The sequence below is a fragment of the Osmerus mordax genome, chromosome 21 (assembly GCF_038355195.1).
Source record: "Osmerus mordax isolate fOsmMor3 chromosome 21, fOsmMor3.pri, whole genome shotgun sequence".
Lineage (NCBI taxonomy): Eukaryota > Metazoa > Chordata > Actinopteri > Osmeriformes > Osmeridae > Osmerus > Osmerus mordax.
The window spans coordinates 5479145-5502847 of record NC_090070.1 but is presented as its reverse complement, the minus strand read 5'-3'; the positions used below and the strand labels follow the sequence as shown (position 1 = coordinate 5502847).

General features: G+C 43.9%; 1 protein-coding gene across 4 annotated transcripts; it reads right to left on the bottom strand.

The window, feature by feature from the left end:
• Positions 1–3048: 3048 nt before the first annotated feature.
• On the bottom strand, positions 3049–20102 carry spred2a (sprouty related EVH1 domain containing 2a). 4 transcript variants are annotated; one of them, XR_010879306.1, is made up of 7 exons: positions 19770–20102; positions 12498–12675; positions 12041–12209; positions 11840–11904; positions 6574–6729; positions 4952–6460; positions 3049–4915 (listed from the first exon to the last, which is right to left on the bottom strand). XR_010879306.1 is itself a non-coding variant. In XM_067259706.1 (6 exons), the coding sequence occupies exons 1-6, from the start codon at positions 19793–19795 to the stop codon at positions 5783–5785; spliced, it is 1272 nt and encodes a 423-aa protein (XP_067115807.1). In that variant the 5' UTR covers positions 19796–20102; the 3' UTR covers positions 3049–5782. The 4 variants fall into 4 exon arrangements, 1 of the variants encoding a protein (XP_067115807.1); XR_010879305.1 differs by having other exon boundaries at positions 3049–4907; XR_010879307.1 differs by having other exon boundaries at positions 3049–4037; positions 4955–6460.
• Positions 20103–23703: the final 3601 nt, after the last annotated feature.

The following is a 23703-nucleotide window of genomic DNA, read 5'->3' as shown; positions in this document are numbered from 1 at the left end:
ACCAAACCAAAACTTAGCACTGGGAACTGAGGCCTCTCTGTGCCTCACAGTAACCCCAAATGTGGCCGGAACGCCAGACAAACTCTCGATACAAGCGTCCACGAAAACAAACACTGGTCATATTATTTTCACTGCCCTTTTCCTGTTGGTTTGATTGAATACTAGTTACACCCTGTTGAGCCAACAGACACACAGACACCAGGCATTGGTTTTATGGAAATAACAGTGTGTCTATATTAGCCACTCAAGTTATAGTGGCATTGGGCATGTATATATAGAAACACAGAGGTTTATACTGAGATTGGCACATAAAGGCATAAGTTCCTTCTGTTCAATAGAGATACCGTATGACATTGACCTGTACCCGGTGACCGAGTTTATTCATTTGAGTCTTCTCCCATAATCATAATCCCTTTCCTTAACCACCATCATCCCATCGGATTCCCGAGTGGGATGATCCCAAAACATTTCCAAACAACCCATAAATATCGAATTATCAAGAGGAGTCTATTTATTCGAAGGCCAGTCTCCATGTCTGTGACTTGACTGCCAGATAAACAAACAAGGCGCTTCTGGAGACAATGCCACCGCACTCGTCTCTTTCCTCCTGCTCCTGCTCAGTGTGGGAACCCTTCTGTTGCCCCCCCCCCCCCCATTGGAGGATGCAGAGCCCCTGTCTCTGTTGTCTCATGCGCTCAATAACATCCTGATGCGTGTCCTGCAATGTTCCCACCAATGAGGAAACGGTACACAAATAAAGCTTGGCGCTCCCTGGCAAGCGTGGAGGGGATGGGACTGGAGCCAGGGGTGTGGCCATCATTTTGGCTCCGGCGGTGAACACCGGTGGAAGGATGGGTCCACGAGGGAGGGGGGGGGATTGTTCAGTGACAGGAAGTATCAAGATTTACTAAACCGATGGCGACACCTACGCCTTATTCTTGTTAGGGATACTGTTATTGTCACTGAGGATCAAAATACACCTATGATATTGTTGCAGGTCTGTCGTCTTCATTTGGGGTTGATTCATGTTTGGCAGATAAACTAACATGAACCCTCTGGGGAATTCATTAGTGATTCAGAAATATATGCATTTTGACCTTGTAAGAAGCTGATTTACTTGTCTAACAAGGCATGTTTCCACCTGTAAACTGGCTGTTATGGTGAAGCTTTACATAAATCTTGCAGTTGACTTAGTAGGATTAATGAGAGCACTGCTGAATTGTGTTTTACCTGACTTGGGAGGATAATCGTCAGCAGACAGCAAAAGTCATCAGGCTGAAGAGCCTATGGAACGAATTCCCACTGGCAATTTCACTCACGCCAGATGACGTTCCTTGTGTCGAGGTGGAGGTCATGTGTCCAGTTTCACACGGTGACTGAACTTTCATGACAGGAGTCGGTCAAGAGACACTGTCTATTTACTGAAGCCTAGCAGGTCAGAATGAGAGCTATGATAGGACTCTGGCGCTCATCTAAGGTCATACATGATGTACGACAGGCTTGGTTCTCACCCTTCTCTGTTGTCAACCTCAGACTCAGGTCAAGGTGTACGAAATCCGATGCACTGTTATTGTATGCAACCTCGTTGTGGTAGGACTTTTAACTACTTTAACGATGTACTGAAACTTGTGAATCACGATTTGTCTTCGTATGGCAGTCATTTGCATGGTTTAATCCTGTGCATTTGTTTGTTTCACAAAATGGCTAATAGGCTAGCTTTAATTGCACAGAAAACCAATAACTAAGCAATCAAGACCTAAAACTAATTGTGTGTCTGTTGTGTATCAAGTTGTCAAGGGGTCAGATGGCTGAGTGGTTAAGGAGTCAGGCTGAATATCAGAAGGTTGCGGGTTCGAATCCGGCAATGCAAAATTATGTTGTGTCCTTGGGCAAGGCACTTCACCCTACTTTCCTCGGGGAGAATGTCCCTGTACTTACTGTAACTCGCTCTGGATAAGAGCATTTAGCATTTGCTAAATGACTACAATTGAGCTAAATGACTAAAAATGTAAATACATTTGGGTTTCATGAATATGCCGGTACATATATCTATTGTTTTTGTTTCATGCATTTAATTTAAGACTGTCTGACACATAAAATACCTGTGGACTGCTTGACTTTAACACTCAACAGGCAGAAAATTGGCTGTCACCCAATGATCATGATGTAGGGCAATATTCGAGTAACTATAATTAAACGATATAATTCATTAAAAATGTCAGTTCATAAATGATAATTCAATGTTTTGTTGGGTATATCATTAAGTGGTTGGTTGCCATAGAGTAGGTCTACTTGTCTGTGGGAAGCAACAGTATTAGTGTTGGTTTCCCTTTCTTCAAACCCCTATTCAAAGAAGGGAAAGAAATAAGTGACCTCATTAGAAGAAAGTATGCCTTAAATGTTTGCACATGTTTTGTAGTTTGATACTATTTGCAGTTCCTCATTTCCACAGACGCCCAGGCCCTTAAGGGGCATTCTTTTTTTCTCTCTTCAATATGCATATCCAGACTCATAACCAGCAAAATAACCTTGTAGATTTTCGGGCTGCTTGCACTATTACGGCCCCATGAACCCCTTCTAGCTCCCAACACATATTTCAGTTTTGACAGATAAGGGGGAAAAAAGTCTCTGGAGCAAAGACAGGATCTGGCTTCTCTCTCTCTGTCTCTCTCTCCCACACACACACGGGTGTACAGAGAACACACACACAACCCTGTAGGCCATGCCCTGCCCCATGTATGGATTACCCTGTTACAGAAGGATGAAGCGGGGACCGAGCAGCACAACGTCGATCAGCTCTCTCTCTCTCCTACAAAAGGAGGGCTGGGAAACTAGCCTACTACATTGGGAGTCATGCCTAAAGCCAAGACCACAAGTTCTTTATGAAAGCCACAAACCTATATGTTTGAGAAGCTCCTGTGTGGTTTAACTTAAACCCTTGTCAGCGAAAATGAGGACATGGGTAAATAAAACTCACAATTGCGCACACACACACACACACACAGTACAGTGGAAAGTACGCATTATCCAAGCCATGCTTTGGTTAGTTTCCATATGATGTATTGGGATTTGTACAGATCTCAATGTCTCTTTTCTCATTTTTTGTTTTTAAAAGCAAGTCGCGTTCGTCATATTAGGAACAATAAAAAAATAGAACTTAAAATGTACATAATACACTTGATATATATTGTTTAGCTTTTTTACAGAGGTAAAAATGCATATTGTAAAAAAAAAACACACAAAAAAAAAAAGAAAAACTGAGAAACCAATCCATTCAACAGTTTTTTTTTACATAGCAATTATTATTTTGAAGTATACATGAGGACATAAATGAAGGGGATGCTTCAGGCACTTTCCTTTAATAGTTAAATGTGTGCAGGAGCTAGACACTGCACCAAACAGACAAACTGCTTTTGGTTAACTTTTCTTACCACAGATAGAAAAATAAAACTTGGATCTTCTCTACAATGAATGGCAACAGTATTGCGAAGCTTAACAAACAGGAACATACAGTAGAGAAATGGGGGAATAGAAGGTGGTGGGGGTGGGGACGGAAAGACAAAGACATGGACACAACAACAGCTTTTAATACAGACCCCGCAACTTTAGTCACACAACCCATACAATTGCAGAAATAGCTTGGTAGGTGGATGGTTATGATCAGTTTACCTATGGCTGCAATATACAGTACAGAGATGTCTGTCTACCACACTGAATGCAAATCAAGGTCGGGCACTTCACAGCAATTTGCGCATTGTTCATAAGTTGTTTTTTTTCCTTTCTGATTGGTGTTGTGCTTTTTACAGAGAAAGATATACCTTAAAGGTTCCTCCCATTAAGGGTAAGGTTAGAGGGTGGTATCAATTTGAGGCTGGTTTTTGTTTCCGCTGAACATACATGCATACTTTCCAATCGCACAGGTACTTACACACGCACATGCATACATGTCTTGATAGAAGCATTATGTTGATTCAAGCATACGTTTGTGCCACCGTCTTCCTGACTGATGACTTCATTGGACAAACATCAGGCTCCTCCTGCAACAAGTTGTAATGTAATAATGAGACAAAGAAAACATGATGGGGTTGAAGGTAATAAAACTGGAGACATGGATGAACCACTTTTTTTCAGTGCAAACAGAGAGCCTCCAAGTACTGGCCCTGGGACACTCACTGGATCCCTTGTGTCCAAAAGTTAAATTATAAGCCTGAATGGGGCTGGCACTTTAGGGCACTCTTTATCGACACTTTTGTTCTTTAAGGAATGGGGGGAGGGAGCTGAGCAACCAGGTTCAAGTGTTGGTTTCTCTCAAGCTTAAGTTGACTGAAGTTTAATAGCAATTCCCTGATAGTTAGCGTGGTCGAGTATCCTTTGAAAGACAAACAAAATTAAATAAATGCAAAAGCACCATTGACACTGTAGAGTGGACAACATCCATCTCAAATGCGACAAAATCTCTTCGTTTCCTCCTGGCTGGGTTTACAACGGGACACTTGACTCAAAATAATTCCTCCGTCCCTTAGGCTGGTGTCTCAATTTAGCAAGGAGATAAATAAAACTATTTCAAAGAATATTAAACATGTAAAACATTACATTAACCAAATTTGAAAAAGTCACCTTGCGTCTTTTCCTACATTGTAAAAAAAAAAGGTTGATTGATTTTTTCTCTCTCCCTAAGTCACTGAATAGCTAGATTCTATACATAATTGCTGCACCTCATTTTGAAGTTTTGGCTTTCGTAAAAGTCACAACAATAGTATTTTGAGATACATTGTTGCCCATTCTCTTTTCATTCTCTTTTCACAGACAGGAAGTAACACATATACTTGCACATGCAAGTGTATGCACGTGACACTGATTCTCATACATGTGCAAAGCGCACACACACACACTCACTCACTCACTCACTCACTCACTCACTCACTCACTCACTCACTCACTCACTCACTACTACCCTAAAGATGAAGTGTCTGAAGCAGTATTTCCTTATCCAATCCTCAAGTATCACGTCATGTTGTTTTTGTGTTCTTTGTTCCGATTGATTTATCAAGCAGCTTTGTATACATTGAACCTCGCCTTCTCATTTATCTGCGATTAAGAGAATTTATAAAATATTTTTGGTCAGGGTCATTGAATCCTGATTAAAAAACTCTGGTCTGAGGTCAGTTAAAGTTTTCCTTTCTTTTGTTTCATTGGCTGACAGGTGGCAGGGGGGGGGGGGGGGGAATAGGGAGAGGGGCATGATCACAGTTGATTTAAGTGCCTCTATTAACATGAAGGAACCAGCTTGATCTTCGATTGGTAAGCCATGGCGAGGGAAAGCAGAGCGTCCGTCAAAAAACGCTCACTCTGACCTCACGCAACACTGAGAAAAAGAAATATTCAAGCCTTCTAAAACACATGAGTGTAAAAATATAAAGTACCTGTTTATATATATTTATATATAAATGAATATTCATTGTTTTAGTCTTTGTAATGCAAGACGTGGAAGCCGTAGGGTACCCCTATAGAACAAGGACAGAAAACAAAAACAAACAAAAATAACAATGGGAACCTTTTTTTTCCTTCTTCTTTCTTTCCACCGAAAGGAAAACGTCCATTTAGAAAATAACTTGATGAGCCTATTGTTTTCCCATCTGGAATTTGGCGAGAAGACAAAACAACAACAAAAAAACAAAATACGGAAAAACAAAAGCATAGAGGGCCCCCCTCTTCCGGTCCCTCCCTTGAGTCTTTGCTCCCTCTGCCCTGTCCTGACCTCCAACTGGAGCGAGGCCGTGCCTCAACCGACAGCTTTGTGCTTGCCACCGCAGCAGTGGCACGCCACCCCACAGCGGTAGCAGGCGCGCAGGGGGCCGTAGCAGCACATGCATGGGGCCAGCAGCGACAGCCCCACCAGCGCCAACCAGCGGAGGCAGAAGCGCTCGTCGCTGGTGTCGCACGAGCACGGGTCCGAGTAGTCGCCCTCCGGGTCCGACATACAGTGGTAGAGCAGGCTGTCTGCACACCACATGAAACTGACCCGGTGGATGCATGTCTGGATGGGATCGGGCGCCTCCTGGCAGCGCCCGCGCCCGTTCTCCTCGTGGTTGAACATGTCCCGGCAGTAGACGCAGCGCGAGCGCTCGCCGTCCTCCTTCCGCCGCTTCCCCTTGGGCTGCAGGGCGCGGGGCTGGGCCGTTACCACCGCCCTCGGGATGCCGGTGCGGTCCACGCAGCCAGACTTGGAGTCGCGGACGTGCTGCGGGTCGCAGCCCAGGGGGTAGGGGTAGGTGTAGTCGTGTTTGGGCGCCTCGCTTTTCGCAAAGTGCACGTAGGCGTCCTCTGGCTGGATGAGTTTGTCGCGTGTGGCGGTGGCGTGCCGGTAGTCCTCGTAGCCCGTCAGCCAGGTGCGCTCGCGGGGGTTGATGCGGACGATCTCCTCCTCCTCTTGGAAGCTGACGTGACGGGTGAACATGGGCTGTGGAGGTCAGATCAAATCAAAACATTAGTATTTCAACATGCGCCCTAAACAGGACGCTGGGATCAGTCGTCCCCAGTATATAGTCTGTTTATTTCCTTCAAGGCACTTACCTGATCTAGAAAGTAGTGGTCCTGTGGTCTGTGCTGGTCGTAGAAATGTCCCAGGATGCAGTGGTGCCTGCGGGGCTCACAGAAGCTGGGCGGTGCCAGGGCCTGCATGGGAGGCTCCTTCTTCTGGGACGAGTTGGAGGAGCTGTCAGTGGCATTCTGGAGGAGACAAAACAGAGGACCCACTTTGAAACGGTGTCACCGCATTCGTCGAAGACTGCATTGGGGAAACCAATCTCTGCTAGAAAACTAGCGACTTGAATTTCCCTTATTCAGTTCTTGCTGGTCACGATTCATTCCATAAGATTAAGCTACACACTCACCGGACTAAAGTGTTTTCAAGATAGCAAAAGCAGTCTGGTAGAGTTCATCAACTAATGACACTATGGTAGTCTAAACCGAAATTGGGCCCTGAACTCTACTGACTGTTTTGATGTGATTACAACGTTATTATTGCCGTTGAATACAGGCGGACAAAGGGAAAGATGCATTGAGGTGAACAATGCTTTTCCCAGGAACCTGGAAGATCGTGAGATCACGTCACCCCAATGGGGATGAGATCCTACCTTCCATTGGGCTTTGTCATACAGAGAGCAACCTGCTTACGGAACGCAGTCAATGGGCCGTGACTAAGGTAAGAGCATGGTATGGCAACGATTCAAATACCCCTACTGCTGTATGCAATTAACCAACGCTCAAGCAAAAACTAAAAATAATAGAATGCCTTCAAGGACAAAAGAGTGGTTAAAAAAAAAAGTTTTTCTGAAGTTTCCTTTATTGAGGGTAGGTTAAATGAATTCCAGCTAAGCTTACGACTTTCAGCCTTCGAGCGTCGAACGAGACCAGAAGTGCGGTCGATTGCGTCACCAGCGGTGTCGACGCGGGGCACCGCTTTCATGTGTGTTTGCGAGCGTGTGTGTGTTGGGGAAGGGGGGTGACTTTGTAGAGCTAACTCAGCCTCACCACAACACTGCGCTTTCCAAAGAGTGCGCCGCCCGTGGGCTGCGTTACACACCAGTGGTAGAAGGCAGCTCTCGATGCCTCCGCGTCGCGTTCTCATGAGATGGGCCATAAGAGAGTTGGACGCGAGCGGATTGGACGGCCTTAAGTTATAGAGGCCTAAAATAAAAACGGCGTCTCTCCGTTGCACGCTGCCAAGAGCTTGGTTAAGGATGGAGAAGAAAGGGGGAAAAAAAGTGCTTCTGAGGCTAGCTGGGGCCCCTGTCTGATGGAGATGATTACAAACACAGACCCGTTCAGATATTTACTCCACAGCAGGCTTTGAGAACGGGGGGAGTGGGGAAAGGGGGGGGGATGGGCAGAGGGGAAAATGCAATGCTCCAGAGAACTCCTAATAGCACGAGGCGAAAGGAATGCAAATAGGCTAAATTGCCCATGTTCATCACAAAAGCCACGGAAGTCCACCAGGCGTGTTGATTGGGGAAGATGTGTAGCGCGCCTCGGATTTCAAAGGCATACCTCAGCAGTGTTTGGAGATTTTCATCATCGCTGGGCTTGGGAAGTGAATGGAAGGGAATTAAGGCTGGAGATAAAGGCAGCGGGGGCTGCATCTGGTGGGGAGTGGGGGGGGGGCGGGCGGTGCCATTGAGATAATTACAGAGCAACGCTACCATTGCCCCAGCACACACACACATACACACAGCATGCACACACAGACACAGAGCCCCAGTACTATTCACTTTGCCCTCCAACACAGGAAATAGCCAAAAGGCTAGGGTGTTGTGTGTGTGTGTGGGTATGTGTGTCCCTAAATGCATGCATAAGGGATATATTTGTGCATGAGTGTGATCCTGTTCTGAGTATGATTGCTGTGGCTGGGTAGTTTGGGGGTGGGGGTATATTTGTGGCTGAGCTAATTATCAATTTAGCCTCCAGACCAGACCAGACACAGGAATGGAACTCGCAGCAGCTGCCGATTCTAAAACTACCTCCTGGCCCCATCCACACATACGATGGACACACAGTCCGCTCACCAGCCCATTCACACTGACCCCAATACGCAAAAGGTAGGACCAGGCACCTCCTAGAAGGTGCAAGGGGGAGGTTTTTAAAGCCTCTCTCTTATCAAAACCCCCCACTCCTTCCCTTATCCCATTCTACAGCCGATAAAAGATTGAAAGGAGTCATTCCAAGAATCGGTCCAAATTTCCCCAAGTCACCGAGGACCTTCCAAAGAAGAGGAAGTATTGCATCATCCCAGGGAGTGCCTTATTTACTCTTGACTAATATTGTTCTAGCTCCTTTGGGTGGGTGGATGAGGGTAAAGGTCACTTGTCCATTTGTCCTCGGTCTTCCTCCTCTGGGCTTGGGATGTGTCCCTCTGGCATTTTTTCCCCTCTTCCCAAAGATGGATCCTATCTCCTACAAGTGACCCCCCACCCCTATTCCAGGCTGCCTCGGAGGCCCATAAGGGAATGCAGCTCGGGCTCCAAAATAAAAAAGAGAGAGGGAGCGAGAGAGAGATCAGCAACAGAGGGGAATTAGCCACGTTCCCCTGAGCAGACCTGCCTTTTTCTAAGTAGGGCCAGCTATGTAAACAGGCAGGCAGTGACAGATTACTGACGGCCCTCTTCCCCCGGCCTGGACATCCTGTGGAAACGACACGCTAGGCCTTTTTTTCTCTCTCTCTTTGAAGCCATCGCCATCAGAAGGGTAAAAAAAAAAAGAACCGAAAAGGGAAACGAGTGCGAGACCTGGGCTTCCCATCAGATTTAGGATGTAGGTAACACATGAGTTACAGTGGAAGGCCTTCACAGTCCGTAGAAGGGAAATGTATGATATATTATTCGAGTTGTATTGAAACGCCACACTCACTCTGGTATCTTTAAAAGGTAAAATGGGTACAATTAAAAATTTAAAAAGTGTCCCCTATCAACATGTTGTGTAAGCAAACTACGCTCTCTTAAGAGTTGTTTAGCAACACAGACAGCTCAGTGTCAGTGGAATGTCCATTTCTCATTTTTAGAGCGTACGGCTACTATCTAGCCAATTACATCCCAGCAATCCTGTTCCAGCTAATCACCTTCTGTGAGGCAGCTTTTATTCCTTGGCTTATGTTATGAAACCACTGTCAATCACACTCGAGCTGGAGGAAAGTGCGGAAGTTCAGAAAGAATTGCGGGGGCTGTTTCTCATATTTGAATTTATTCTAGATAATATTACCTACTGCAGCTTTAAGTCATGGGGTACTTGAGACAATAATGTATTATAGTTTTCCCTCTTTTGAGATTTTCAGTCCTGTCTGCAACATGGTTGAGCAATGGCTTCCAACCAGACATTTACAACACATCCATCATCCACTAGGCTCAATCTGTCTCAGAATTACTTCACTCAAGGCATCTCGCCATCACATCAAGGTGGTTCTGATTATAACAAAACATCTGAACCCCACGAAAAAAAAACAATTAGCAACGACAAGATGAGAACTCAAGTCAGCTCTTCCAGCATTGTGGTTCCTGGTAGCGTCGAGGCTGGTTTCAAATTCTCATCACATGCAGAGTCTTCTGCAATACCGCAGGATCGACAGTGCTTTGCTCTTCCCGGGCTACGGCACTTCAAAGTTAAGTGTTAGCATGTTCGCTAGCTAGCGCTTGTGTGGGCTGAGTGAGTACAGTGGGTCATGCAGCAGTGGTTCGGAGGCTGCCAGGCTCAGGCTCCACACTGCGGATGCACCACTATGACTCATGTACGTCTCTCCTCTCCTCCCTGGGAAATTAGGCCTATTCAAAAGCGTGATGTAACAGCAACACTCGGCACAGTTGCAGAAATGGAGAATGTAGAGGAATGTAACCCCCTTTTTCATTGTGCCGGACAGATGTATCTGGTCTGCCGATGGAAGGCGAACCGGCTGTGCTTTCCTTGTCAATGGGAAGGCAGTGGAACTGTTGCTGAAGGAAAGTATGGGCAAATGATTAAGTTGGTGACTGCCTTTGGTAAACATATTGGTGGGTAGGAAGGGGAGGGACAATTTCACTGTGCAGAAACTTTAGTCTATAGGAGTACCAAACCAGTAGATGGTTAGGACTGGCTTAAAGGTAAGCACATGAGTAACAGCACCTTTAGATTTGGATGCCACTGAGTTTTCTAAATGACCCAAAGTGTAGTAATGAAATTATTCTCTCTCAGGTGAGGTAATTAGTGGCCATTTTAGCTGAAGTGTCAATTATTATCCAAAAGCAAAAGCAGCAAGAAACAAAACACTAGGCCATTTCTTTCCTCTAGCTTGCACACTTTGTGGAGTCCATCAGCTGAACGATTTGTGGCATTACTGCCTAACTACAGCTGTAGGTCTGACACAGATTACATTAAAACATGCTCTGTCTATATCCAATCGCTGGCTAACAAGAACTACCATCTGCAGAAATCCACCATGGTAGGAGTCAAAACACAGCTGAAAGAAGCATCAGACATGCACACACTCACACACCAAACCCTCTCTGCTCAAACCATGGCCAAACCCCACAGACAGCACTTCCAGACTGAACTGGGATAGAATGAGAGACAACACAAGGCTTTCCCTTCTCTCTCTCTCTTTCACCCCCCCCCCCCCCTCCTACTTCCACCCCTCCCCTTTCCCCCGGTGTTAAATCACAGAGGCAGTTTGCTAGGAAGCAGCTGCTAATGATAGTTTTACAGGGGGTGGTGGTGGGGAGCCAGAGATGGGAGGGGGGGGGGGGGGGGGGGGGGGCAGGAAGAGACCTTGCGACCCCCGCCTGCTGCTCCTCATCTCCTGTGACGGCGACAAAACCAAATGCCAAGCAGTGGAGAGAGAAGAGTCTGGTCAAAACACTACAGGATACATCCCCCCCCTCCCCTTCCCTTCTCATACCCCAGTCGCCCCCACCGCCGCCTGTTACTATCATATCAGCCATCTCTGCTCAAAAACAAAGAGCTGTTTCATTCCCAAACAGGCAAGGGCCTCAAAGCTAAAATAACCACTACCGACCTCACTTTTGAGGATGCATTCACACGCACTTCAAATAGGAGAAGACAAGACTGTTAGTGGAGATGAAGAAAAAACGATGCTGAACCGGGACAGGGCAAAGGTGGCCTTTCCACAGAAACAATATGAGCGTCAAACTTGTCACCTCATGCAGAAAGACAGCAATGACCATAAATGGTTAATTCATCTCTATAGGTAAATCATCCCGGACTACCAAAACAAACAGCGGATTCTCCCATACACAATAAAAGACCGTCTCCAGCTCTGACCGAAAATGAGAAATTAGGAAAAATGGAGGAGACTCACAGTGAACACATCGTCGTCGCCCAATTCCGCCTCATTCTGAATTGTTGAAGAAGAGGTGGTGGACCCTGGGGAACCAAAGAAATTGCATATCGAACAACATGTGTATCACCGTTTCAGTTGGGCTCTTTCACTACCATGGCCATTCTAAAAAGGTTATCTTGAGGTAAAATGGTAACATTTTAAATCACTCCACACCCTTACCTTCCGTCAGGTCCTCCATTGCCTTCCTTACACCACGGTCAAAGGCCCGGGCATCGGCCGGGCTCTGGAACGTAAGGCCGCACTTCTTGTTGTCCACCTTCCAGTGGTGGAACGTGGGTGTGGCCTTGGTGTAGAGCAAATCCTTTTTCAGGAAGCATTCCAAAATCACCTGGGAGGAAATGGAGGTTAAGCGCAGCCCCCTCAGATAAACTAACTTCAAAGCCCAAGGAGAGAGGACACAGGAGATGACACACATCACAGGAAAATGACTCTATCAGACAAAAGAGAAGAGGAAAAGATATAGGAGTCAACGGAAGGGGGACATCTGACCCAAATTCATTGTCGAAGTCTGTACATTCAACAAATGATTCCGTTCTCACGGCCGCAAACAAATTCGGGCTCTCTCATTCAGCTGGGACGCGATCCATCCGTTCGTCGGCGCAGTTTGCCGGCTCACCTGTTTGTCTTTAAGGCGCTCGCCATAGATGAGGAAGCTGCTCCGGCCAAGCAGCTCCGACGACAGCACCTTGCAGACGCCCACCCTGCTGAGGCAACCCCCGTCCTGGGCCAGCCAGCCGCCACTCGAGTCATCCCGGGTCATGACCACCGCTTTAACTCGCACAATGTAGCTGTCACTGCAACAGGAGATAGATAGATAGAACAATGGCAAAGTCAGTCATTAAGCTTGTTTGGTGAACAAATGACAGGGGTACGGGCGCTATACGTTTGTTAGCATAGAATGAAACATTTCATGTAAGAGCATGTTTGTATCAGCATGATACAACTTGGAATGACAGATAATGTTGCTTTTTCACGAGTGAATCTACTGATAAATGCTTGTTGATGTTAATACTTGTTATGGAAAGTACACAGACACTACAGTAAGAACCGTTCCCATCATTCATCCCATGTAACATAAAGGGTGGCCACAACAGCTAACCTTCTATGCATTGTAAACAAAGTACAAAGTACTAAAAACAAAATGGCGGATGCAAGTGGAATTTACTTTTTAGCATAAGGCTGCAAGATGGAAGAACTTTGTGAACCAAAAAAAAAGACAAGAAAAAAGATTAGCGTTATGAGTCAACTGTACATCTGTGCTATGAAAATGGACTGTGAACATTCCCTGCATCACCCCCTCACCTTCTGCCATCTTCCAATGGACACAAACTAGCACTAATTAAAACAGTCCATAAAATGAACTAACCTACATCATAGGCCGTGTTGGAGTTTTTCTATGATAGTGTTTGATACAAAGCACAGAGAAGTTTGGCAGTGAGGTACAAAACGTCAGCTCTTCCAGATGCAGCATCTCCCAAGATGTTCAAGAGAAAAATGATTTCTAGTCTTTTCAAATATTCCTTCTAAAGGACAGTCCGAAAGGGACCTTCCACAAAGAAATGATATGCCATCATAACCCGACATTGGATTTGTATAGTCGTTACATTAAACACCAACAATGCTGCACCCTAATGCACAAGAGTATTTAGTACTGGGTAATTCACTATACCAGGATAACCATTTTATCAAAATGTTTCCAACCAATGACAGATTGAAAATTCTAGGGTGTCCTTGGCTTTTTTACATGGTAAACTGGCCATCTGGCTTTGCAACAACAACAAAAAGAAATAAAGTATATTAGGGATGGTGCACCTCCAACAACACTCCCACACACACAATCACACACAGACATACACACGCTATCTGACAGACAAGCAACCAGGCCATAAGACAGTGCACACAGGAACAAGCCAGAAACAGACCGTAATCTTTACGAGAAACTGCAAAGACAGGTACAAATCAGCAGTATTACATATCACATTAGTACTACATGTCAATAAGTGGGGCGATTTATTGTGAAAAACCCGACAGGCAGCATTTAAAATCATATGGAGGATGACTCCACAACCCACCCACCCCAGAGAAAGATAAGCTTGGGTTTTGTTGACACCCCTGGAATGTGGCAGCCATGATAGGACCTACTAAATAGGAGAGTAATTCCTCTCCCTCTGCAGAGGTCACCCCTCTCCCACATCTCTATGACTGACACACACACACACACACACAATGCATGTATGTGGCTACCAATCACTACCCCGTACACACTACACGCCAAGGCAAACCGAATACTGCTAAAGGAAAAATATGTTCAACGCTTGCCTTTGCAAGCAGGATGGTTGATCCATTTTCTATGGAATCTACGGAACACAGACCAACACATGGATGATTCATAATACTGACCGAGTGCCAGTGCACGCACTCACCTATGATTACACATCGAAAGACCCTGAGAACACAGCTTTATAGGCGCCTAAACCGTTGCCTGTAAAAGGCGGCATTGCCTCGGTCGTCTTGTTCATCCACAGCCAAAACAAAACCTTATCCTAACCAAGCCAGTCACGAGGAGTAGCCCCTCCAGCAACATCCACACAGACAGCGAGAGAGCAAGGAGGACATTGCAGTGTTGACACAGGAAGACATGGTGAAGAAGAAGAAAAACTGAAGAGGCACAAAAAAAAAAAAAAACGCAAAGCCTTGCCTTTTATAATCAGACATCTCTCCTACATCCCTTTGCCACGGTCACAAATTCCTCATGGTCTCCGTCGACAGACCGTCGTTGCGCGCGCGTCGACGCGACACCCCAATCATCCTGATCATGGTTGAAGCAGTGCTGCCTGATTCCAGGCTGTTTGCTCAAAAGTGCTTCCCCACGAACCGTATGATTCAGTCTCCTTGACAAACAGATGGTGCTTGTGTGTGTGCCTGAGAGAGAGAGAGAGAGAGAGAGAGAGAGAGAGAGAGAGAGAGAGAGAGAGAGAGAGAGAGAGAGAGAGAGAGAGAGAGAGAGAGAGAGAGAGAGTGTATGTGTGTATGTATGTGTGTGTGTGTGTGTGTGAAGCATGAGTCATCGGCCGGCAGCCATTCCGCATTTGCCGGCAGCCTGCAGTGGCACACAGCACACACTCCCATCCCCATCCCTCAGAAGGGGGGAGAACGTGGCCTGAGCCCCATCACTACCGCCAGACGCAGAGACCGAGAGCTGAGCTAAGCTAGTGAAATCAGAAAAACCTCCATCTTATTCTCAGTCACGGGGAGCCTCGCACAGCCCGGATGCCATTCAAGCCAACTGGAACCGTCCATCAGTAAGGTGTGTGTATTGTATAACCAGAGAGAGCGTGGTGCACATTCAATGCTTTCACGATGGGTTTACACAGGTCAGAATATGTGGGTTGTATATTACTCAGCTCCAGAGTTCTTTCTTATCGGGAGTGTGTGCTAGGTGTCCTAACTTTGTCAGGCTCATAAAGGTAAGGTCAAAGGTTTACAATGTACAAACCCAACCCTGCAGGTAGGTGTGAAAGGCCTGGGATGATGTCATCCCTCGCTCGGAATAGAGGAGCAGAGGTGATCAATAGTGCTTTTTTCTTTTCCTTCTCTCTTGCCCCCTTTCTGGCAGCTCCTATTGAGGACAGCTCATCAATTTTCCCAAAGCTTTTTTTTCCCCTCTTGCACAGGTCATCAAAACTGGTCATACATCTAATGATTAGGAGTTTGAACAACGATCTGGGTCCCAAACTAAGTTAAAATTGGTCAGTTCATATAGGTCCATTTTATCACTTCAATCTATTGATGACCAAGCATACACTGTCAATGAGCAATGGGTCACCCACACTCATAAGTTTAATAGACAGGAAAGGAATACGATTTCAACACCACGATAATGTTTAAACTGATTATGCATGGCCTGTTATCTAAATGTTTTCAATATCTAACATTGATGTAGCAAGCCTCCAGCCAAATGGCAGGCAAGAATATATGCACTTGTTTATATCTCTGGGAACCTTCATGTGGAAGGTAAACTAAATTCAGAATGAAGATGTCACAGTGTGGCTGGCAGCTGAAATTGGATAGAAAATGAGAAGCATGTAATCTGTGGCTACAGACCACATGCCTGGCGGTTACATTTCAGATGGAGTGCAGTAATGCATTTTATTAATATACACCAGACACTCATCAGCCAACACTACTATAGAATGAGGAGGAATCCCTGTTGGGCCGCCAAAACAGACTTTCCAAAATATACATTTTATAGGGGGGATTAAAAGACGTCACATTTGTGAGGAAAAATCTGTACACCGTGACTCACTTAATCTCATACATTTGCATATCAATTCAGACTTGCTAAAGTGCTGTTTGTTAACTTTGCCTGCTATATTCATTATGAGGTGCTGGTATTAAAGGAAAGGAGCCTCCAAAATGTAACCTTTATACTCTAAAGTGTAATTCCGATAAAGATCTAAATGCATTGCCTCAAGTGGTTTACACCAAGTGGCTTGTGTAGGAAGCAAATACAGAATATGTTGAGTTCCCTAATGTTACTTTGCCTTTGTATAACCCAAAGCACACCCTCAGAATATCTAATAAAAACTTGATCTGGACTTTTGCTTTATCCAAGAGACCGGACGTCAAGTTTTCTGGTGTTCTTCAAATCAAACACCAATCCTATTTAGTACTGCAAAGATGAAGTTACAAACACAAATCTCTCGCACTTAAAGAAATGATAGAGCTATTGTGACGAAGGATGTTTGTTGTGGTGGGGTCTTTCAGAAACTGTTGTGCGGAAACAACTTCCCTCTGGTTGATGTGAAGAAGGAGAGTGCAAAAACAGTCTTGCGATTCAATATCACTAATCCTCGTCAAACCCTTGAAAACCCATTAAACAAATGGATGCACTCTTACTGTAACTGCAGTGCTGCTGACCTAATGCCAAGGAGGTCCCACTAGCCGGAAGTCCCCTACTGAGCATTACCCCTGAGACCTAAGACCAGCACACTGCAGCCTCAGGTGGTCTATACTGACAGTAACAGCACAACGCATGCAAAGTCCACACGTGCTCATGACATCATCATCCCCGTACAAAATGGTAGGATCTCAGTTCCCCCATCTCAGCAGGGAGCTAGAGCAGATGGCGTTTCGCTTCTCCTCTGCCAAACATTTGAATGAGTTTCCTCCCTTGTCACAAAGAGAGTAACTGTGCTCTTAACCAAGTCAACCAAAACAAGGGGGGGGGGAAAGCACTCGGTGACCTTGTGGGCTGTTTTGCATGCGGTCCCTTGTCGACAGATATCTGAAACGTGAGCAGGTCTGTGGCAAAGTCGATAGAGAGGCAGAATGCAGGACCTGTGCGATGCCACTATTGAGCTGGAGTAACGAAAATCCATCTTCCATTAGCCATGTCCTGTTGCCATTTGGGCATCAGATACAACGACAACTCTACCCTGTGACTTACCTCAAAAAGGTAGCTCTTTTGCAAGATAAATATGTATGGTATGGTAGGAGATGGATGTTGGTATTGATATGCAGGCAAAAGACCAAAAAACGCTGCTTTAAACGTACTGGTTTAAACTTGAGTAGTGGCAGTAGTTTTTGTAAAGGTATGACGCCAAAAAGCTAAATATAGCACACTGTAATGGCATTTGTTTCACAAACGTGTGGAAGATAATCTAATTATCAGATCAAGAAGCTGGGAAAAACAATGGTCTTTCCAGATGCTGGGACCATAAGTAGCAGTTAAGAACATGACAAACTGCTACTTATTTAGCGCCACTATACAACCATCTCCTCTTTGCAAGATTTTGAGAACAGCTGAGCCCTGGCAGCTTGAAAAAAAGGAGGGCTGATACGTAATCAATCCTGGGCAACAAGGCTGGGAAGCCAAGGACGGTAACGTTGACCTTTTTCAATGTCATTTTCCATTTTTTCCCCTCTGTGGAACTATTGACAGCTCAGGGTTGGCTGGTTCTGGGGCATCATTCACCTGATCAATACAACTACCCATTCCACAGCCCCACCTTCTGCCCTGGGAGGGGGGGGCATAGATGGGATGCGTTTCTGTGCCAATGGGGAACATAGCAAGAGGAGACTTTTGTATGCAAACTTTAGTTCTACCATGGTTTTGAAGCCCAGGTTCTCTTAATGTCCAGACTGTGCCAGGAGGTTGCTCTTGCTATTGACTGAACCACTCCATTAATCTTCTTTGTGTGTTTTGATTCAGTTTCTCGGGTATCTGGTGAGGAAAACTCTCCTCCAAAAAACCTGTTCCAAAATTCCAAGGACCAATGTATGTTAAAAGTGAATCAAGCATTGCTCTTTTATACCAAAACAGCACTGGGTTTGTCCAGGCCAGGGACAGGACTCAGAACCAAGGTTTACATTCCAGGGTCAGAAAACTTAGGTTAAAACCAGGTTGCTTTTGTAAAATGGGATTAGCTTGGGCAAACTAAATGCTGAATTTATTTGCACTCTGATGAATAGCAACAGTCTTAGTTTTAGACTGTGTGTATGTGGAATTCACAAAGGCTTCTGTTGTGTAACTCTACCATGTTGCTGCAGGCTACTCAAACTTGTGATATCATTTGAAGTATTGAGGCATCCCACATATCCTTTTGTGCACACATGTAAGAAGAGTTATTTTTCCAATTCAACGTGCCCACCGTTCCATCATATTCAATTCCGTCAACGGTTATGTGTTGGAGTCCCCAGCTACTTTCTGAGTAAATATTTCACAAGCCCAAACTATTATATCTCCCTATACATGACCATATGAGTCATGTGTTTACCTGCAGGGGTGTGTAAGAGAACAATAAATCAAAGTAAGATAGCCTGATCCTTCAGGTCATGGGCTATTGCCAAATCTCTCTGCTAGGATAAAGAACTGGAAAAGGGATATAAAGTTATGATCAATGGCAAACCTGTTGCACAATCTGTGCACTAGTGTTACAAATCTATAATATGCATGGGGTATGATTCTCACTTTAAGATTTCAAGGAGTGTGATTTACACTCACTGAAAAATAAATAAATAAAAACAACAGTGGACAGTCCATGCCCAAAATGAGGAGTTTATTTCAATACTTCTATGGCTAATATTATTACTTTGGTGTGTTTATGCCATAAGTAATTTACTGCTTTAGGTATGTGTCTATATAAACACATATTGTAGGAACTGTGTTTCATTTAATGACTGCAGTCATTTGACAGGTAAACTACACGTGAAATTCTGGTAGAATAATCTGTCAAACTGAAACTCGTATATCCTCGAAAGATTTGGCTACGGATCCTAGTCACTCTACCAGTGACACGCGCTCCCCCATCGGGCTCTGCCATTGGTATTTTTATGAATGAAGGACAGTATGCAAATTAGAGCGATTCACCAAAAGAAATGGCGGCTATTGCATATCAGTCCTCCACAAAGAAAGTCTTTCTAACCCCCAACGTCACAATGCAAACGGTGTCTACTTTTACGTGCTTGTGCTAATAAATCGTTTAGCACACGCCATATAAAGTTGTGGGGAACATGACCATCACAATAGCACATTAAATCCCGCTAGGCTATATAGTACATTTTATAAAACTATTCAGCGCAAATCCCTTTACAAAATGTTTCCGATTCAACCCCTCCCCCTCGTCCCTCCCTCTACCTCAAGAGTAGCCTAGTCGTTCAGTGGGGAGTGCGAGGGGGCCCAGCCACCCCGCGCCTCTGTCCACTAGACATTGGGCTACATTGTAACAAAGCATTTTCAACTTGGAGAAAACATGGAAGTTGAACTTCTCATCCCTATGCCAATCGAGTGACATTTAAAAAAGCAGCACAACACATGGAAACTTACGTTACCTCATGCATAAATAAGAATAAAGACAATTTATCCGCATCTATGTAGGCTACTTACTCGTCTGGGTGTGTTTCTTCTGTCATTTTTTCGTTTCACCTACGATAATATCCCACAGCGGGTACATGGTGTGTTGTCTTCATTCTTACTTTCCCTCGTCCTGCACACCTTTTCTCACACGCTGTAGCAATCGAGTTTTCCTATCGTTTTTTGTTGATTGTTTTTGTTTCCCCCCCCTTTCGTTTCACAGTACTTCGCCTAAATTATTCGCGGGTATCCAGGAGCGCATAAATCCGCCTAGAATAGCTCCACCGATTTAATCCCGCCGCGTCCAGTGCTGAAATGCGGTAATTGACAATCGTGCGTTGATGTCGGTGAGGATGGCCCCGTACGAGCCCCATCTCTGGTTACTCCATGTTGGATTCTGTAGGCAGAAGCAACGCCACCGACACTGGAGGTGGAGGGGAGTGGGGGGGTTGCGGAAGCGATGACGTCAGACCCAAAGGACTGCAGACTGTGGAGGATTTTCAGGGATGTCCAAGTCAAGCAATGGGCCAGGGGTGATCTGGACAATGTCTTCTAAGCAAGTGAAAATCTAAGGTGACTTTACACATTTTCACATGGTCCATGCATTAGCTGTAGTCTGCACTACAATTTAGTCGACATGTAGCCTATGGTGTTTCGCATTTAAAGTAGATCCACCTGGTTCACAATTAGGCTACTATTATTTGTGAAAGTGGTTTCACAACTTTAAAAAAAGAAGAAAAAACATCTAGATTTCGAAGATTAAAATTCAAAAATTTGAATCTGTCCGTTTTTAGATCGTTTAGGGTAGCCTACCCTATCTCCATCTGTCGTTTGTGGAGTATATGAAGCGTCATATCCAGCAGCTAGCTACTGAAATTAAGCAACATTTTAAATAATAATCAAATATTTGGATACTACAGCAAGAAAATACTTAGTTTACGTCAAGCTACTATCTAGCCTAGACGAGACAACATAAGAGCACACCAAGCACATTCTTTTATTTCCAGTTTAGACCTAGAGTTATGAGTAAAACATTTTTTTTCATTCAATCAGTTCAATCATTATATATATATTTTTTAATGTTTTGTATTAGTTGAATCATACACCTTATTACATTCACCATGAAGCAAGGCTTGAGCAAAACCCATTTCCTGTCTTATATCTACACCCAGTGGTATACTAATGACAGTACAGCTTGTAATGTCCAACGTGCATTTTGCACGTTGTAAAATATTGCTGTTAGAAATGTATAATTTGAAACAGGAATGTAAAAATTACATGTAAAACCTTGGAAAATCTGATGTATTCTATATGGCATATCACTCTACATGCCTTTCTCTTAGCAGCAAAGAGCAGTTTTGTTTAGGCTATTTACTTTACTGTACGTGATGATATTTATTGACTGCACTATTTCTACTATATGTGTTAATACTGTACATTGGTATTAAATGTAGATTGCAAAGAAAACATCTAATCACCTCGATTGTCAGAGTCTCTCAGCAGTTACATCAGGGCAGTAGATGGAGCCAAAGTCGTAAAGCATGATCCAGACTTAATTACTCATTTGAGTTTATACTGTGATCCAGAATCAGTTATTCATCTCCCATGTTTTCAAGTTAAAAAAAACTACAAACAAGCCTGATTTGTCCAACTGCGTCATTTTCTCGATAGAAGTTTGTGTGTGTACGTGTTTGGGTTCTAAATCAAAGGTCCATATCAAATATGTATTCCCCTTTAAACTTCGAAACTAGAAAATAAACTTAGAAAATAGAGCTCATTCACTGGGGGTTTAAAAACATTGACCATTTGCCCCCCAAAACAGCAACAGCAGAAGACAACAACAGGACAAATACTGGGGCTGCTCAGCTGTCACTATGGCCCAGGCTAGAGATAATTGTAGCTGTGACCTTTATCTGTAGTCTTTCCTTACCCCGCTCTTTTCACATTCCATGCAGATCTGAATTGTCTTGTGCATGTGGAAATGGAAACAAGGATGACAACGCAAGCTTGGATGACACTACACCTCAGTCATCCTAGCTGTGGATACTGGGAAGAGTTAACATTAGACTTGGAGAAATTAGTCAAATTCTGACTTAATTATTATATTGTCATCAAGTTCATTATTTTCACTAGCTTTCTTCTCGTTAAAGGATTGTAAGAAAATTATTGCATAAAATAATAGGGTTTATGTATACAATTATAGTACTATACATAGCATTATGCTTTCTTGTCATGGTGTGTGTCATGTGTAGATGTGTGTAATAAACACGTTGAGGCTAATTTCTGATTCTAAAGATAAAAAAGTCTGACCTGCCATACAATTCAAAGGTCTTATGTATTGTGGGTTATGCTCCATAGAACACTTCAAACAGACAAACACTGATTCCTTCATAGACAAATGCACACACTATTGGTTACTTATTACAACTTGCAGGCTTGAGAAAGCCACATTGTAATAATGTTGCACTTGCCAAAAGCTAGATGGCGCAAGTGATCAGGTTACTACAAAACCTCACTAAATGATAAAAGGTGTTTAAAAACATGTTTAATTAGTCTTAATTAGGCCAGTGACCTGACCAGATATGCAATGTAATCGATCTGAGTTGCAAAACTTTATGATGCCACAGATTTTAAAATGTGATATAATCAAAAATTGTTAATTTGGGAGACAAGGAGTAAGATATCGTAATTTTAATATGTTTAATGCTAACTGATCTAACTTTAGTCTTTTTCTTGATAAATTCTAACCTAATAGCCTACATTTTTGACATGCCTGCTTACAAGGAGAGGTCAAATATGTTTCCACTGAAGTAATAATAGGCCTAACTGTTACTTTCGAGAAATGATATTGTCCCAGTTATTTCTGAGCTGCAAAGCTAAATGTCAGACTACAGCCTACAATAACAATGAATACAAAACAAAGATTAGGCTATATTGTGTTGCTGCTATTCACAGTATTTCAAAACATTAGTAACTGTACATTGAAGAATGTTTTTATTATGTCTAAACTGTAAACAAATCATTGTTTTGTGGCTTAAACTTCCTACTATCATATTGTACACAGATTGCGGTAGTTACCTGGCTGTCCTACATTAAAACCTCTTCTTTCTTTATATTTTTTTCACATATTAATCTAAAGTAGGCCCATGGCTGTAATCACAATATAACTTTAAATCAAAACAGCTTTACCTGCAGGCATAAATTAGGCTATGGGTGTGCATCTAGGTGTTTATCAAGCCCAACTGACTTTAGGCTCATATGGACTTTTTTCTTTTTGATCTATAAAAAGAACAGTTAGCTGGATGTTAGGTGACCTTACTCACAGCTCTTTCACTTCATCCCGAAAAGCAATTGAACTGTGACTTTCTGTACCCATAAGGTGTTGTTAGTCATTTATTTTACAGCTGTCATCAGACATTGGTCATGTCCCCAATTACTCAAACTAAAACTTAAAAGAAACTATCAGTGCCTATAGAATGGAGCGTAAACATTTCTATTGCATAGATGTATAGTTGCAAATGAGGCCGTTTTATGTCAGCCCTTTAACATTGCACAAGACATCATACAACAGAGAGATTTACTGTCTGACTGAAATGATGGGCTGCTCTTCCTTTAAATAGCATACCATTTGATCCCTATATCCGTGTACTTCATGCATGCATTATGCAGATCAGTATAGTTTAGCATGTATTTTATCGGTTTATTGTATAAAAAAAACATGCTTAGTATCACGATCATTTGGGGTTAGGCTATGCCTTTTATCTGTTTCTGAACGCCCCCCACCTGGTTGCCCATTTGATGTGGCTCATTCCAATACGTGACCAGTTATGGCCACCACTACTTCCGGGTTTCCACAAATTGGTCAACGCTGCACCCCACTCCCTGTCTCCTGTTCAACACACACAGACACGCGCGCGCGTCAATTGCACATCGAGGATCCACAGACACACGGACACGGCGACGGCTC